The sequence below is a fragment of the Vulpes lagopus genome, chromosome 11, assembly GCF_018345385.1.
Source record: "Vulpes lagopus strain Blue_001 chromosome 11, ASM1834538v1, whole genome shotgun sequence".
NCBI lineage: Eukaryota > Metazoa > Chordata > Mammalia > Carnivora > Canidae > Vulpes > Vulpes lagopus.
This window is the reverse complement of record NC_054834.1, coordinates 99338364-99353542: the sequence shown is the minus strand read 5'-3', so window position 1 is coordinate 99353542 and position 15179 is coordinate 99338364. Positions and strand designations below refer to the sequence as shown.

General features: G+C 54.4%; 2 protein-coding genes across 4 annotated transcripts; both read right to left on the bottom strand.

The window, feature by feature from the left end:
* Positions 1 to 2692: 2692 nt before the first annotated feature.
* HOXD8 (homeobox D8) lies at positions 2693 to 5941 on the bottom strand. 3 transcript variants are annotated; one of them, XM_041773220.1, is made up of 3 exons: positions 5724 to 5941; positions 4581 to 4728; positions 2693 to 4157 (listed from the first exon to the last, which is right to left on the bottom strand). In XM_041773220.1, exons 2-3 carry the CDS (start codon positions 4603 to 4605, stop codon positions 3862 to 3864), a joined length of 321 nt encoding a protein of 106 aa, XP_041629154.1. In that variant the 5' UTR covers positions 4606 to 4728; positions 5724 to 5941; the 3' UTR covers positions 2693 to 3861. The 3 variants fall into 3 exon arrangements, with proteins under 3 accessions (XP_041629154.1, XP_041629152.1, XP_041629153.1); XM_041773218.1 differs by having other exon boundaries at positions 4581 to 5861; XM_041773219.1 differs by having other exon boundaries at positions 2693 to 4154; positions 4581 to 5861.
* A 4804-nt stretch (positions 5942 to 10745) lies between these two features.
* HOXD9 (homeobox D9) lies at positions 10746 to 13424 on the bottom strand. The gene is made up of 2 exons (XM_041773214.1): positions 12062 to 13424; positions 10746 to 11715 (listed from the first exon to the last, which is right to left on the bottom strand). The coding sequence occupies exons 1-2, from the start codon at positions 12891 to 12893 to the stop codon at positions 11474 to 11476; spliced, it is 1074 nt and encodes a 357-aa protein (XP_041629148.1). The 5' UTR covers positions 12894 to 13424; the 3' UTR covers positions 10746 to 11473.
* Positions 13425 to 15179: the final 1755 nt, after the last annotated feature.

The window sequence follows — 15179 nt, the reverse complement described above, 5'->3', positions numbered from 1 at the left end:
CATCTGTCAGCAAAAGTCGTATTCTTTCTAGAAACAGTGTGCTCTCTAACTTTGCTGGAAGGAACCACAGCAGTAGCCAAGGTCCATTAAAATGTTCTCTTTATTCCCTTGTCCACCCCCAGATGCCGGAAGAAGCCTCAAACACCAGGGAAGCGGAGGACACAAGCTTGGATGTGAAATAGCAACACCTTATGCACTGAAGAATAATAAAACAATGTTTTTAATTACAAAAGAAAATGTGTAAGAACATGTGGGGCAAATTTGGGGGCCCTTCCAAGCTAGAACACTTTACACGGATCTGTACATATGGAACTGAACAGAGATTGCTCACTTCTAGAATTTCCTAAGAAATAATCTCAATTGTCAATTTTCCCCTACCCACATAAAAGCAGAGCTTTATGACCCTCCTTTTCAGCCTGGGGAAGGGGGGCTGGGAAAAGACTTTGCACTTTTGAAAAGGCAGCCATATTTGCACTTTTTCCCCTGTGCAGAGGTAATCCAGGCGATGTGCTGGGCTTTGTGGAACCTCACAAAATGGCAGTCCCCGAACTGACTTTTCTCTAGAAACCATTGAGACCCACACCCTCTTTTGTGTTTCTGGTCCTCGCAAACAGAGAACCTAAATCACTTGGAAGGCTTGGTTCTTTCATTCAATGTTAACATTGGAGGGTCCTATTTTTCTCTAAACGGTTTACAGACCTCTCTAAGCAGACTCGAAGCAATCCAGGGCCAAAAAGCATTGCCTAGATTTTCAAAGGATTCTCTGAAGGTTTATGCAAATTTCTGCAGCAAAAATGTTTGCTCGCTTCACGGCAACCCTCGGGTGTTTACAGATTTGAGCCAATTAGATGGGGTATCTTCTGTGCTCGTCACCTCCAGTCTGTCTGCATGAAACACCAAAATGGGGGGTTTCTGGCCACTAAAAGGTGTGTGTGTGTGAGAGAGAGAGAGAGCGAGAGAGCGAGCACGAGCAAGAGGGAGAATTCCCCAAGCTCTTTATTTAAAGGCAGATCCATGATTTTTCCCAGCTACAAAAAGAAACGTATGTAACTACATTTATTTATGACCAACACTTCCCGCAACGTGTAATCTATGTGTATGTACAAATACACCAAATATATACCCAGAAAACCAAATTTGTAGGTGTACAAATACTCTGCAATGCACCAGCTATTACAACAGAGTTGGGTTTTTTTCCCTCTGTACAAGAGCTACAATTTTTAAAAAGATTTTATTTATTTATGAAACACACACACAGAGAGAGAGAGAGAGAAGCAGAGAGAGAAGCAGGCTCCACACAAGGAGCCTGATGGAGGACTCGATCCCTGGACTCCAGGATCATGCCCTGGGCCAAAGGCAGGCGCTAAACCGCTGAGCCACCCAGGGATCCCCTTACAATTTTACTATGGGTTTGGGGCGATGGGTCAAGAAGGTATATACTTCCAGAGCAACACAGAATAGAGAGGAAATAAGGACATTGCTACTCCCCTTCATTTCCACATCCCTTCATGCACTGGGTCCCCTGAGTCTTGCCCGAAATCAATGGCTCTAAAACTGGAATTTGGGGAGCATTTTTGCGCGGGAGACAACAAATTTTGCTAATAGAGGAATCACTTAAACGAAAGGTAGCTGGAATTTAGCCAGCAAGCAGCTCTAACCAGCTTGCGGCTGCAGCCACCATCGCCACTGCCACCGCTACCACCACCTCCACCAACCTACACCACCACCACCCCACAGGCTGCTCCCTAGCCATGCTTTCAGGCGCTTGGCATCTTTGCTCTACAGAGCAAAGCAGAGACTGCCAACAGCAGAGTCTCAGGCAGCACACGGAGCAGAACGTTTCCAAATCCAGCATGCACATTTGCAGCTGTCTCCTCTCGTGCAAATGTTCCTTAAGCCGCAGGCCACCCGTGACTTAAAATTGTCTTTCCTGGCTCAGGTCCGTGAATGCCACAACCACAGCCTCTTCCCTGGATAGAAAGCTAGGTGGTACTTCATTTCTGGCCCCACCAGAACATTCCCCAGGTTCTTGAAGTGGTAAGCAAATAGCCCACCAACGCCTGAGGAGCTGGTTCGGGCCTAAAACCGATTCCATTTTCTTACCTGTGCAATAAAAAGCACTCTGGAAATTATAATGTACCTCTTTAAAAACAAACGCATCTAGAAAAAGCAAAGAGCTCTTCAATGTCTACCTTTCCGTTTTGGGGGGAGAAATATTAGTTTCCTTGAATTTCTCCTCTTCTCTACTACCCCTCTTCCCCCTCCTCTTTCCTCATAAAATGGCAGCTGCAGGAGCAGCCTCCAATGGAAAATGGATATCTTGTTAATAACAGATCCCAAACCCTGGCATCAGCACAGGCTCAGCGGAATAATCTGTGGTGTAACCTGGACCCTGGGTCTTCCCCCGCTGGGCCCACAACTTGAGTCCTTTGTGAAGTTCAAAGCTTTCACAGTATCTTAGCAAGGTTATTTAGAGCAAGACGAAGCTAGGGTAGCCCAGCCAGCTCTCTCTGGAATGAAAAAAGAGACCCCTCCCCTGAATTTATTTATTTATTTTTACTGCACAGTCCCACTCTTTTTTTTTTTTTTTAAATCAAATAGAAGCTTTGGTGAAACGTTGCCTTCTAGTAGTCCAGGTGGTGGTTCCTGACTCAGGAAAAGGATTATGTGCGGCGCTCAAAGACACTAGCTCTAGAAAAAGATTCATTTCTTTATTGAGGAGCTAGCTATATTCTGGAGCGGTTGTTTACACTCGGATTTTTCTGCATTTGCTCTCAGGGCTTGTTTCAATAGGTGAGGCCATCCTGGAGAACAGCAGAGGACGTACCAACCGACATCTGAGACGCACACAAGTTGGCTCAAAATGGGCGTGCAAACAGAGCGAAGGGAATACAAATAAATATGGCACCTATTCAAAAAACGGAATCACAGCAGCGGCCACAGCATAGAGACCTAGCGATTTCAGGCAATACCAAGCGCAGTTCAAAACGAAAGCAAGTTGAGAAATAAGAGGCATTTCACAAGGCGACTCGCCAGAGTGAAAAGTTAATGAGTGAAAATGTTATAATCGGCTTTTCAAGTATTCATTCACTTTAGATGGTTAAATTGCTATAATTTGTATAGACTACAGAAAATTATTAAATGTCAACTATGACATTTTCCTGAAACTTCTGTCATTGGCCCAACATTTTCCCCCAAGCTTAAGGAAGCTGCAGAGCAGGACTACACATTACACTCTTCAGCTAACATGTGCTTTATGAATATTTGGCCCAGACTTTTCCCCGAGATATTACATTTACAAAACACTCAAACCTTTTAGGAGTAAACAAAAGGCACCCGAACCATTCATTATAAAAGCAGAAAAAGAGAACATAAATAATACGTTTTAATCAAATAACATAAAGTAAATATTCTGCAGGCATATTTTTTTTAAAAAATTAATAGATCTCTTTTAATTTACTCACCATAAAGAAATGATTTTAAGTGTTCAAGTGCACTTATTTGATTAATAAAGCATTTCATATTCAATTATTTAGTGCTAATCATTAGGAAGTTTACGTTGTTGAGGCAAATCACCAGCTCAGACATTAAAAACTACCATTATAAAAATATAGCAACAAGGTCAGTATCAAATTACCCTTACATAGGACAGCTCAAGGGCTGCTTCTGTGTGATACTAGAAACTTTTTTTTTTTTTTAACACCCAAACCCCTCTCAAAGCGCAGAAACCTCAAGAGCAGTGACATGAAGGTAGCTTGAAATACAGGTAAAGTCCTTTCCAACAAAGAAAATAGATGGTGTCCAACAGCATGTGTTGATCATTAGTTTTAATAGTCTGTGGTAAAATTTTAAAGGTAGAAGTTAATTTGTCAGGCCTTCAGCTCTGTCTTCCTCCAGCTCTTGGGCTTCCTTCTTGGTTTCTCCATCCTTCGCCTCCTGTCGGGAAACTGGGAATTTGTCCTTGTTGTTCTCTTTTTTCCATTTCATTCTCCTGTTCTGGAACCAGATTTTTACCTGTCTCTCCGTGAGGGCTAGGGCGTGGGAAACCTCAATTCTTCTCTTCCTGGTCAGATAAGGGTTAAAAAGGAATTCTTTTTCCAGCTCTAGGGTTTGGAAACGACTGTAGGTTTGTCTTCCTCTTCGTCTACCAGGAGCTGCTGATTAAAAAAAAGAAAGAAAGAAAAGAAAAGAAAAGAAAAGAAAAAGGAAAATAAGCGTTTTAGAAATGTCATGGTGCCTCTGCAGGTTGCTGGAGCTTTCTGGAACAAGCTGAGGGATGAAATACACACAAGTCTCTCGCTCTGATATATCTATTTCTATATATATATAGAATATGCAGGCAAGAGGAGCAGAGAGAAGGTCCTCCCGATTGCTCTGTCCGCATCTTTACGCGGTTTCTCTACTTTAAGGGGAGAAAAAAAAGTATTACTTTATGAATAAGAGCCACTGTAGCTACACGAGAAGGAAAAGAAGAGGGAGAGGGGAAAGGTAGTTTTAAAGCTAGAACGTGAGACGAAAGCAGATTTCTCCCCCTCTCCCCGCATTAAAAATAAAAAAAAAATAAAAAATTGCATCCCAACCTTGTGGTCTCATCCAGGGAAACATTTGAGAAGGAGACGAGCTCTGATTTAAGTGGTCTGGGTCCTCGCCAATATTACCACTGGACGATTTACAGTCAGGATATTGTACCAGCTCGGCCTCTTGCTGGGTCGTAAAAATCGGCTGTCTCTGTAAGTTATCGTATCCGTAAAACTTCGCGGGCTCCCCGTGACAGGCAATCCCGCCGCAGGGGGGAGGCGGCGGCGGAGGCGGAGGATGCGGAGGAGGGGGGGGGGCGGCCTGGTAGGCTGCGGCCGGGCTGCCCCCGCCGGGCTGGAAGTAGTCCTGCCCGGGGCCCGGGCCGCCCCCGCCGCCGCACCCCGGCCCGGCGGGCGGCGGCGGCGGCGGCGACGGGTGCGGGTGCGGGTGCGCGTGCGCCTGCGGGGGCGCGTGCGGGAAGCCGGCGGCGCTGTTGCCATAGAGCTGCAGGGCGGCGGCGGCGGCGGCGTGGCGGCTGCCGACCTCGGGCGCGAAGTGACAGTCGTAGTAAGTGGGATTGATGGCCTCGCCCGCCGCGGCCGCCGCCGCCGCCGCCGCCGCGGCCGCCGCCGCCTTGTACTTGGAGTACAGCGGGTTCACGAAGTAAGAGCTCATCGGGGCGGCGGCGGCGGCGGCCCCGGGCGGGCGGTGCGGAGCAGGCAGGGAGCGCGCCTCGGCGCGGCCGCACTGCCGCGGGGGCCTCTGGGGCGGCTGCTCGCGCCGCCGGGGCCGCCGGGCTACGTCGCTGCCGCCGCCGCCGCCGCCGCCCGCCCGCGCGCGCGTCGCCTCTGAGGCCCGGCGGCCGCGGGCACCCGGCTACTGGGCGCTCATGCCCGGCTCCTGCGCCCGCCGCCGCCTCCCTCGCGGGCCGCGGGGCCTCGCCCAGCCCCCGCGCTCGCCGCCCGCCCGGCCTCTCCCGGCGCGCGCCGGCCCGGCCGCAATATAATCGCCGACGCCCCGGGTGACCTGCCCCGCTGCCTCCACTGTTTCCTCTCAGGCACCGGGCGGCCCTGAGCGCACGGGGACAAGAAAAAAAGTGCGCCCGGCCCACGGGGACACTCTTTGGCTCCGGCTTACAAACCCCCGCTCTGGAGGGAAGAGAGGAAAAAAAAAACCAACACCCTGTGCCCGCCGCCACCTCTCACCTCGGCCCCCCCGCGGCCCCCTCCCAGCGCTCCCGCCGCCGCCGCCGAGGCTGCCGCCCCGGTGCGCCCCGGCGAGGCATTTTCGCACCACGCCACTGCGCGGAGGAGAAGATGGGGGCGAGATAACCGCGCGGAGGGATCCGCGCCGAGGCGCCGCCGCTCCCGACGGGACTCCTCACGCCGGCCGGGAGATGCCTCCGCCGGCCTTAAAGGGGGCCCATAAAGCGGCACTGCCAAGGGCTCGCCTCGCCCCCCGGGGCCCCGGGACGCGGCTCGGGGCCGGCGCGGCGGGGGCGCGGGAGGACCTTACACTTGGGGGGAGGCAGGGAGGCCACTCCCAGGAGGCTGCGGGAGCACAGGACTCCCTCCGCTGGCCCCTGGAGCAGCCCCCCCGAGGCCGGCCGCGGCTTTTGCGCTTCTGGACACGCGGGCGCGGCAGCCCCGGGGAGCAAGGGCGGGTGGCGTAGACCCGCGGGAGCGCCGCGCGCTGGGGTCGGGCCCTCTCCAGGGGTTGGTGAGAGGCCGCGAGGGTGACCCCCAAACCCCAATCCTGGCATCACCAGAGCGAGCTTTTCCAGGCCGCCTTTTCCAGGCGAGCAGGCCTGGTGGAAATGAGATGTACATTTACCCTTGACGCACTGCACGCCTGGCTGAGGCTCCCAGGTTAATTGATATTTAATGGAAATCATGCCCATGAATATAGTTTCCATCATTTCACCCTTGATAGACGTCAGCACCAGGCTCGCGCGCGGGGGGGGGGGGGACCACAAGAATGCGGGGCGGCGGGGGCGCGGGGGGCGCGCATTAGCATTGCCGAGGGACTAAATAGAGAAGCGGGCACCGCCGTTTCCAAGGCGGGAAGGAGAACCCGCGCCGGGGCAGGACGCGCGGCCCCCGGGTCTCGGCCGCGGCCTGGAGCGGCCCGGGGCGGGCGGTGGCCGCGGGCGGAGCGCGGGGGCGGGGGTGGGGGGACCGGCCGCCTGCGAGCCCCCACCCGGGGCCCCGGGGCCGCTGTTGGGATCGCGCCGGTTCCAGGCGGCCGAAGGCGGCGCCCAGCGTCTGCTGATGGTTCTGGTTCGTCTGCCAAGCCTGGGAACTTAGTGCCCAGAGCGGGCGCCGGACGCGGCTTAAAAAGTTACTAATTTTTCCCCAAAGGAAGGAAAGCGAAGGCTCATCCTAGCTTGTGAGCCACGAGGAAGAGACACGTCCCGAGTCGCGTGGGCAAGTCGAGCGCGAATCGGCAAAATGTTGCTGATTTTTAGGAACCCGCGCAGCGTCACCACCGTCTTCTCTCCCCCATATTACGTTTAACCCCCTTCTCTAGGCGTATTCATGTCCAATAAGTGTAATAAGACGTCTGTACTGTGCATTTTCCCTCGCCCACTCGGCCTTCCTCGTGCAATCCTTAGAGGACCGAGCCCCTCGGCCTTAGGGATCACCCACTGTCGTGAAGGCACCAGGCCCACACCAGCCTCGGGAACTGACCTGGGGCCGTGCCCCGAGCCCGCGAGGACGCTGCCGCTAACGCCAGCGCACTCCAGGCCGGCAGCTCGCGCCCAATACAAAGGTCTAAGAACCCGAGACGGGCTCCCCCCCACCCCCCACTCCCCACCCCGAGGCGCAGCAGGAGGCTCATTTCAGCTACCCCCTACTCCTCGTGTGTTGGTCCGGTCTGTGAGTGCGATCCTGAGGTCAGTCCGTGTGCACTGAATCATGTTTTGCAAAAGGAGAAAATGACACCGAGATGGAAAGGCATAGCAAGACAATGTCTAAATACTCTTTTTCAGTTGTTTCCACGGGGATTGGCTGGCAATGGTCAAGGTAAACGGATTGTTAATGAATTTCCAGATGATACAGGCATGCTTTATTTTTATTTTTATTTTAGATTACTAGGGAGTGGAGGAGACCCGTGGCTGGTAGAGGGGGCCGGATTTGTTGTTCTCTGCCGGATATCTATCGCCAGGTAAAACTTCCTTGGAATCGGAAGGCGAACAAACCGATTTTGATAGTCCACGATTTGTACTTCAACCTTGCAAATACCCGACTAAAAGGGAATTATTCTCAATAAAGCCTTGGAACCAACTTTGTAATTGTGGCTTTTTAAAATTTCAGTGTTCGGCGTGTGCAATGGTGCGCATTTAAACTCTGGATCAATGAGTGGGTTTTGGAACAGAATGGGGAAAAAGAGAGAGCCCAGATCTCAGTAATACAAAGCACCTTCCAGAACCGTGTGATTTCTTGGGTGCAAAAAAAAAAAAAAAAAAAAAAGAAAAAAGAAACACAGTCACCACGAAATTCATTTCTACCAATTCTGGCCTAATTAAGAAAGCATTACAGCACAACATGTCCTCTTGGGACAAAACATTTAATTCCCCCTCGCCCCCACCCCGTGCATTCCGTTTATAATCTGAATGGGGAAAGAGCGCGATTAACTTTGTAAATAAAGATCTATGCTTTTACACGTTTGTTTTGATAGAATGCATTAACTTAACCATAACATTTTATAGTTTCAGCTGTGCCATAGTCCAAATTTTCTGAAATCCTGACTAATCCAAAATTTTATACCTAACAAACATGGTTGGAGAATTTAATAGTGTACATTGCTTCTTTTTGGTTAAATTTATCCTAATTTGGAATTAAAAATAAGATTGTAAATATTTTAAATCAAAACCTTCCTCGCCGCCGCAGAGCCAGCTTTACGAGATCACAAAGTGGAGCAACAGCGCTCTCTAGTGGCAAAATGCCGCCTCCAGCCGACCGAGTTTAACTTCCCTTTTTTTCCCCCCCGACCAGTTCTAATCTTGTTCTTTATTTTGACTGGAGCTTGGATCGCTGACACTAATAATGCTTCATCCCTTTGATTGTCAACAAGTCAAGTGCACTAAGCAGGGGCTCCTGAACGCCAAAGATACTTGTACTCCCGAGAGCTTCCAATACTGTCTTTCTCAAAAGCTTCCAGCGCTTCTTTTGCCAGACACAGTAGGTCCCCATTCCGGAATCGCCCACAATTAAAGGACGGGCTAGATTGAACAAAAATTACAACTTTCTAAACATCAACAACAAGCTTTTTTTTTTTTTTTTTTTTTTGTCGGAGGAGCCAGGCACTTTGAAAACGAAGAAATGATAGACGTTCTATTAATATTTTCTTTTAACGCTGAATATTTGCTATTTTAGCTTTGTGATTTTAATCTTTCAGGCCCATTTCGCTGGGCAATCTGAGGGCAGGGGAAAGCAGAAATAGAAAACAAACTAAAGGCTCTCTGCTGGATCTCTGCGTGGCTGTCTGGAGAGGCCCTGTTGGTCTGCGTGTACTGGCACTTCCATATACAACACACGAGCTTCTAAATTTATATCAAAAGTCACAGAGTGAAATGGGTTGACTAAGCATTCCACCTGAATTTTTGTTAAAGCAAAGACTTTAATCAGCTTAGGTGTTCCCTTCGAGGTTAATGTTTTTTCTCAATTTCAAAAATGTTTTCTTCCAAATCAGCTGTAATGATTACGTTTCTATTAGCAAGGGGATGTAATTTACAACAATACTTTTGCTGCAAAGTTTGGAATGGAGAGCCAGGTATCCTTATGAAAGGGCATTTAAATAACTTCTTTTTTGTGTGTGTGCCAACAGGCAACCATGCGGCTGGGAGACCCTCGGCTGGAGTAAATGACTCAAGATCACTAACTCTTCCTCCCCCCAAAGAACAGGCCAATTAGAAAGAAAGAAAAAAAAAGAGAGAGAGAGAGAAAGAAAAAGAAAAGAAGGAGCTAGACCGCGGCCATAGTGAAATATTATAAAGAACCACCCACTGTAGGCTAATTCTAATACCTGGCCCACTTTAAAGATCAGAAATATATCATGATATCTCCTCTTTCCTACCCTCCCCCATTTTTTTATTTCCTAGGTGCTCACACCTCACTGGGGGCTCCCAAGCCCCTGCCTTCTTGGTCCAACACAGTCTTGTTTATATTTTATTGTCCAGATTTTAAGACCCAGTTTTGTCTGCATTTTTCCCTTCCTCCCACAAACACAACATCAAAATGAGATGGTTTCAAAGTGAAGCGCCGAGCCTGTCGTAAACTCATTACCTCCAGACGTCTCGCCGGCTCGATGGCTTTATGACACCTTGGCTCTTCCTGTTTTCAAAGAGCCCTAGGTATCGGGTTGGCCGCAGGGGCGGGGGTACGCTGCACCTTCGGCCGGATCTGGGCCTTGGCTTTCCCTCCCAGCCCCCCTCTTCTTTTCCTTCAAGTCCCCTCTTTCATCAGGACCCCCCCAAACTCTGCCATCGCCCCTGCCCCTTCCCCCCAGCCCAGGGCACCCGGCGCCACCCACTCTCAGGCCTGCAAAGGCTGTGCTGGGCCGAACCCTCAGTTACAATGACCTTCATTTTAGCCCCTAAGTGCGGCCCTCAGAGGGCCGAGCTGGGAGCTAAGCACACTCGGGAACTGAGTTTGGGCAGCGGGGAGGGGGCGATGAGATGGGGTGGGGGTAGCTGCAGGGGAGAGCCTTGACCATTTCGATCTGCTAAGGTCACTTTGGGGCTCTTGTTTGTAGGGCGGAAGCTCACAGCCTAACTGGCTCAGCCCTCCCGGAGCCAGCCAGCCTGAGGAGGTGGGGGAGTCGCTGAGGAGTGGATGGCTGGTCCTCCCTGAGCAGAGGGAGACAAGGGGTGTGAGTGTGCCATCGCCCCAGCCACAGGTGCCTGGCTTCTGGGGCCCGTGGGCCCCGCTGGGCACTGCTGCAAGGCTGACACCAGGCCTAGGGCACAGAGTTCGCTGAGAAGCTGGAAGCGGGCTGCAGGAGGGAAGGACTGAGCAGCCAAGGGCACCCCGGGGCTGTACTCTGGCTGGGTCTGCCCAACAAAGGGAGACTCAGGGGCACAGGAGACCCACCTCTCAGGTGGAAGGGCCCCAGATTTTCAGCAGTGTCTCCCTCCCAGGGATGGGAGAGGAGTCCTGTGAGGGTGATATTTTGCAGAGAGACGGAGAAAGCAGGCACACAGTGTTCAGGGCCAGCGTCTGGGCTCCATTTGATCAGGTCAGCATTTATTGGTATGAAGCGGTAACATTTACAACTGGTTCTCAGGCAGGAACCCGGAGGGCCTCCACCCGCGGCCGCCCACGCAAGCCAAGCCCTCTGAGGAGAGAGTGGCTCCTCCAGTGCACTGAGAATAGACCCCCAACCCACCAGAGGCCCTGGGCTCCCCTCTAGGCCTCCTTCCCGGTCTCAGTGGAGGGGCCCCCCCCCCGGGGTTCCCTGAGGAAAGGGGACCCTCGTAACTAGTGGGCACCCCGTGGGCCTCCCACTGCGGTCGCTCTGCCTTCATCCTCAGAAGTGGGGCGCACTTGGCCCCTGCTTGAGCAACGCTGGGATTGCTAAACTACAGCACTTTTCAGAAACCTAGGGAACATTTACACAGGAGAGGGCCCCTCAATCCAGCGTGCACTCACAAAATATAGCATTTCCTATGGAACCAACGGTTCAGTCAAGGGAGGGAGCGGGGAAAAGGCAAAACCCCAAAGCCACTTCGTTTCTCCGACACATAAGCGAGCAAATACAGAGTCCCCCAAATACCTCACAGAGACCAACCACACAGTCACTTCTACCTAAAAAAGGGCGGGGATGGGGGAGAGGAAATGTCCGAATCGCTGGAGAATTTCTGGAAATCAAGCATCCACGAACAAACAACAACAACAACAAAAAACCCCACTGCCTTTGCAGCGCAGAGTGGTCCCGCCGGCGCCGCGCCGGGTCAGTCTCCTTTGGGGCATTTCTCCTTGCTCATCTTTTTCATTTTCATTCTACGATTCTGGAACCAGATTTTGACCTGTCTCTCTGTGAGGTTCAGAATCCTTGCCACCTCGTAGCGCCGGTCCCGGGTGAGGTACATGTTAAAGAGGAATTCCTTCTCCAGCTCAAGCGTCTGGTATTTGGTGTAGGGACAGCGCTTTTTCCGGGTGGAGCGAGCGTGGATCCAGTTTGCTGCAGGGTTGTCTACGAAGAGGGGGGTTTGGAGAAAGGGATCGAGGGGCGGAGGGGAGGCAAGGAGAGACGACAGGGTGGGGGAGAGAGGTCGTTAAATTAATTTCACCAAGGATGGCCGCTTTTCACAACTTGGGGGGAATTATCATAAAAAGCCTTAATGCCCGCGCTCTGTTTACCGTACAAACCGCGCGCCCAGGGTAGGTGGTTATGGGAAGCTTTTTATGGATGCGTGTTGCTCGCCTAGGCTAGAGTAGGCGTCTAGACGTTTTTATAGGTTAGTAAAACTATCAGTTTTGCACATTCGAGCCTTACAGGTTTCAGCAATAAATCAGGGGGCAATTTCTTTTGCACTTACTTGGGTCAAGTTGCTGCTGCGGCGGCTGCGGATGCTGCTTCTCCTCCTCCTTCAGTGGGCAGCCCGGGCTCGGGTGGTCGCTGCAAGCCGAGGGCTCCGACGAGCCGCCTGCCCCGGCCCCGACCCCGGCCCCGGCCCCGGCCCCGGCCCCGATCCCTGCCCCGGGCCCGGGTCCCCCGGCCGCCGCTGCCGCCTTGTCCCGCAGGAACGAGTTGCAGGAGAACTCGGGGCCGCCGCTCCCCTGGGACTCCCGGGCCGCGGAGCACTCAGTCCGTTTGGAGGAGGAAGACGTGGAAGTGGAGGAGGAGGTGGAGGTGGCGGCGGCGGCGGCGGCGGCGGCGGGGGTCGGGGCCGCTCCGGTTTCAGGCTTAATCCCGTAGTGGCGCCCGTTGGGTGGGCCGCTGGGGCCGGGGCTGGGACCAGGGCCCGGGCCGCCGCCGCCCCCGCCGCTCCCGCCGCCGCCGCCGCCGCCCGCGCCGCCGGGAAAACCGGGCAGCGGCTCCATCCAGGAGCGCATGTAGCGGCCGGGCTCGGAGGCGGCGGCGGCCAGGGGCGGCGGGGGCACGTACGGGTGGTACAGGCCGCTCATCGCCGCCGCCGCCGGGGGCTGGGCGGGCACCGCGGACCACGAGGCGGAGAACACGGCCGATTTGGGGGCAAAACTACACGAGGCAAACTCGGCGGCGGCGGCGGCCGGGCTGTCGGCCACACCTGTGGGCCTGCCCTGCGCGCCGGGCCCCGGCGGGCCGAAGCGCGCGGCGAACACCTCGTCGCCCTCATGGCCTATGAGCGAGTCCACGTAGTAGTTGCTGAGGGCGCCACTGGAGGACATGCTGCGGCGCCGCGCGCTCCCACCCGAGGCTACACTGCCCGCCGCGCCGCTCCCCGCCGGCGCCCGAGCCGCCGCCGAGCTCGCAGGCTGCAGCCTCCACCATTGGTCGCGCGGCCCACGTGATCATATTTACCAATACCCGGAGTAAATCAGTCCGCTAAGCTGGGGGCTGCTGTGATTTAAAAAAAAAATCATCATCAACACGAGCGCCGCAATTAGAGCCCAGGAGCCCGGGCCGCGCGGCCAGCCCGGTCCGGCGGGGCTCGGCCAGCCCGGCGGCGGCTGCAGCTGCAGCGGCGGCGCCCGGCCGCGGCCGGAGGAGGCGCCGCGGACTATTTGTTCGCCGCCTCTCGCGGCCCGCGGCCGTGCAGGTCGGGCCGGGCGCCGGCCCGCAGCCCCGGGACTCTCCGAGCTGCGGGCCGCGCGTCCCGGGCGCCGCGGGGCCGAGCCCGAGCAGCCCGGGGCCCGCGGGGCGGCGGCGGCCCTTCGGAGGCGGCCCCCTGGCGCCCGCGGGGAGTCTCTGCCCCGGGCCGCGGCCGCCCCTCCCTACGCGGACCCGCACGCGCCCGCTCACAGCTTGTCGTGTTGTTTAAAACAGGTGGAAGACCTCTGTAATGATATTATGCCTTTCAATAAAAATTTTATGAGGTGTATTTGATTATAGATTAATGTGTCCCTAATAAAACGGACGGATGGAGCCGCTCGGAGGGCCTCCTCCCCGGCACCCTCGCACCCGCCCGCGCAGCCACACACCCCCCGACGTGAGGCGGACACACGCCGCGGCCCGGCCCCCCGGCCCGGGGCTGCGGCGCCTCCGCGGGGCTGCGGGGTGCCCTCGGGGCGCCTTGTCTTCTCGGGGCTGCCGGAAAGGCCCTGCAAGAGAACAGGCCAGAGGGCAGAGCCCAAATGCGACCGCGGCCCGCCCAACCCTGCCTCCCCGAGGCCAGCGGGAAGCGCAGCTCCCCGCGCAGGGCCGCTTCCTGGGGCTGCTCCCGGGCCCCGGCTCCCCATTTCTTCTTCTTCCTCCTCTTCCCTTTTCCAGCCCCCCTCCCCACCCTGCTTCCAGAGGTGATGCTGGGCAGCCTTGAATCTGAGGGAAATGCCCATTGTCACTCCCAAATCCATGGTACAAAGCCTCGGGAGCCCGGCTGGGAGCCGAGACAAAAGCAGCCCCCGAGAGCGAGCGGCGGCGGAGGATGTACTCCTCACGCTACAAGTTGCTCAGAGCACCCTTGGAGGGATCCCAGCCCACCTCGAGCCCCGGAAAGGAAGGGGGTAAATGGCTACTTAGGGCCTGATTGATTGCCTTTGCCAAGGGCTTTCTGATTTTGTTCCAGAGGAGATGCCTTTGCCTGTAGCGCGGGTTTTCCTCTGAGACATGGCCCCCTGTCAACAACTAATGGTGCTCCCCACCTCGCAGGGGCTAAATGGAGAAGTTAAAATTGCCCTCCTTCTCCTGCCCAACCAATGGAGGTCTGGGCAAATCTACTCCGGCGTTTCCAACCTGGCCCTGACTCCGAGCCCTCCCTCTGTCTCTCTCCCTCTCTCCCACCCCTAGGAAACGGCTCCCCTCAAGGTTCTGTCTCGGAACTGGGGAAGGTTCTTGGTTTTCAGGGGGAGATTTAAAACTCTGAATAAATACTGAGTCTCCCAAAGACTCCCTGGGTGAGAACTGTGAAGCTTAGAGCCCCTGAATACATAGTTTTATGGGGAGAAAAAGAAAACTTGGAAAGGATGTGTGTTGTGAAGCTACTTGAAGCTGGTGGAGACCCTTTGAAAGCACAGCACTACCTGGGGGAACGAATTCTCTGTCAGCTCCTCTCGCTAAGGCCTCTTCTTTCCCCCACGCAGGACTAGATAAGCCTGGACTCTCCCGGTGAAGGCTGGCCAGAGTTTTCCAAGCTGTGTCGGCAGCTGGAACATTGGACTTCATGGGAAGTCACGTTCATTTGCAAAGTCTCTTTCAGTCACCTTTTGTACATTTTCTTGCCTTCTACATACAGTGGCTCCAACCAGCATTTTATAATTAAATAGAGGGAGCGTTACGTGGGGAAAATCTTTTCAGAAAATTTCGTGTGGGCCACTAAAAGGTAATGACCGAGCATGAAATCATTCCACAGGGAAACCAGGGCAAAGTGGGATGGGAAGACTCACCCATCCTCGGCTTCGCTGTGGCCTGGCTTGTCTTGCGCTTGGGATAGGGGTGGGGGTGAGGGAAAGAGGGGGGCAGAACTGGATCCGTTGCAATGCTAGTTGCTGGTTGTCCTGGTTCCTGTAATGGAGGCC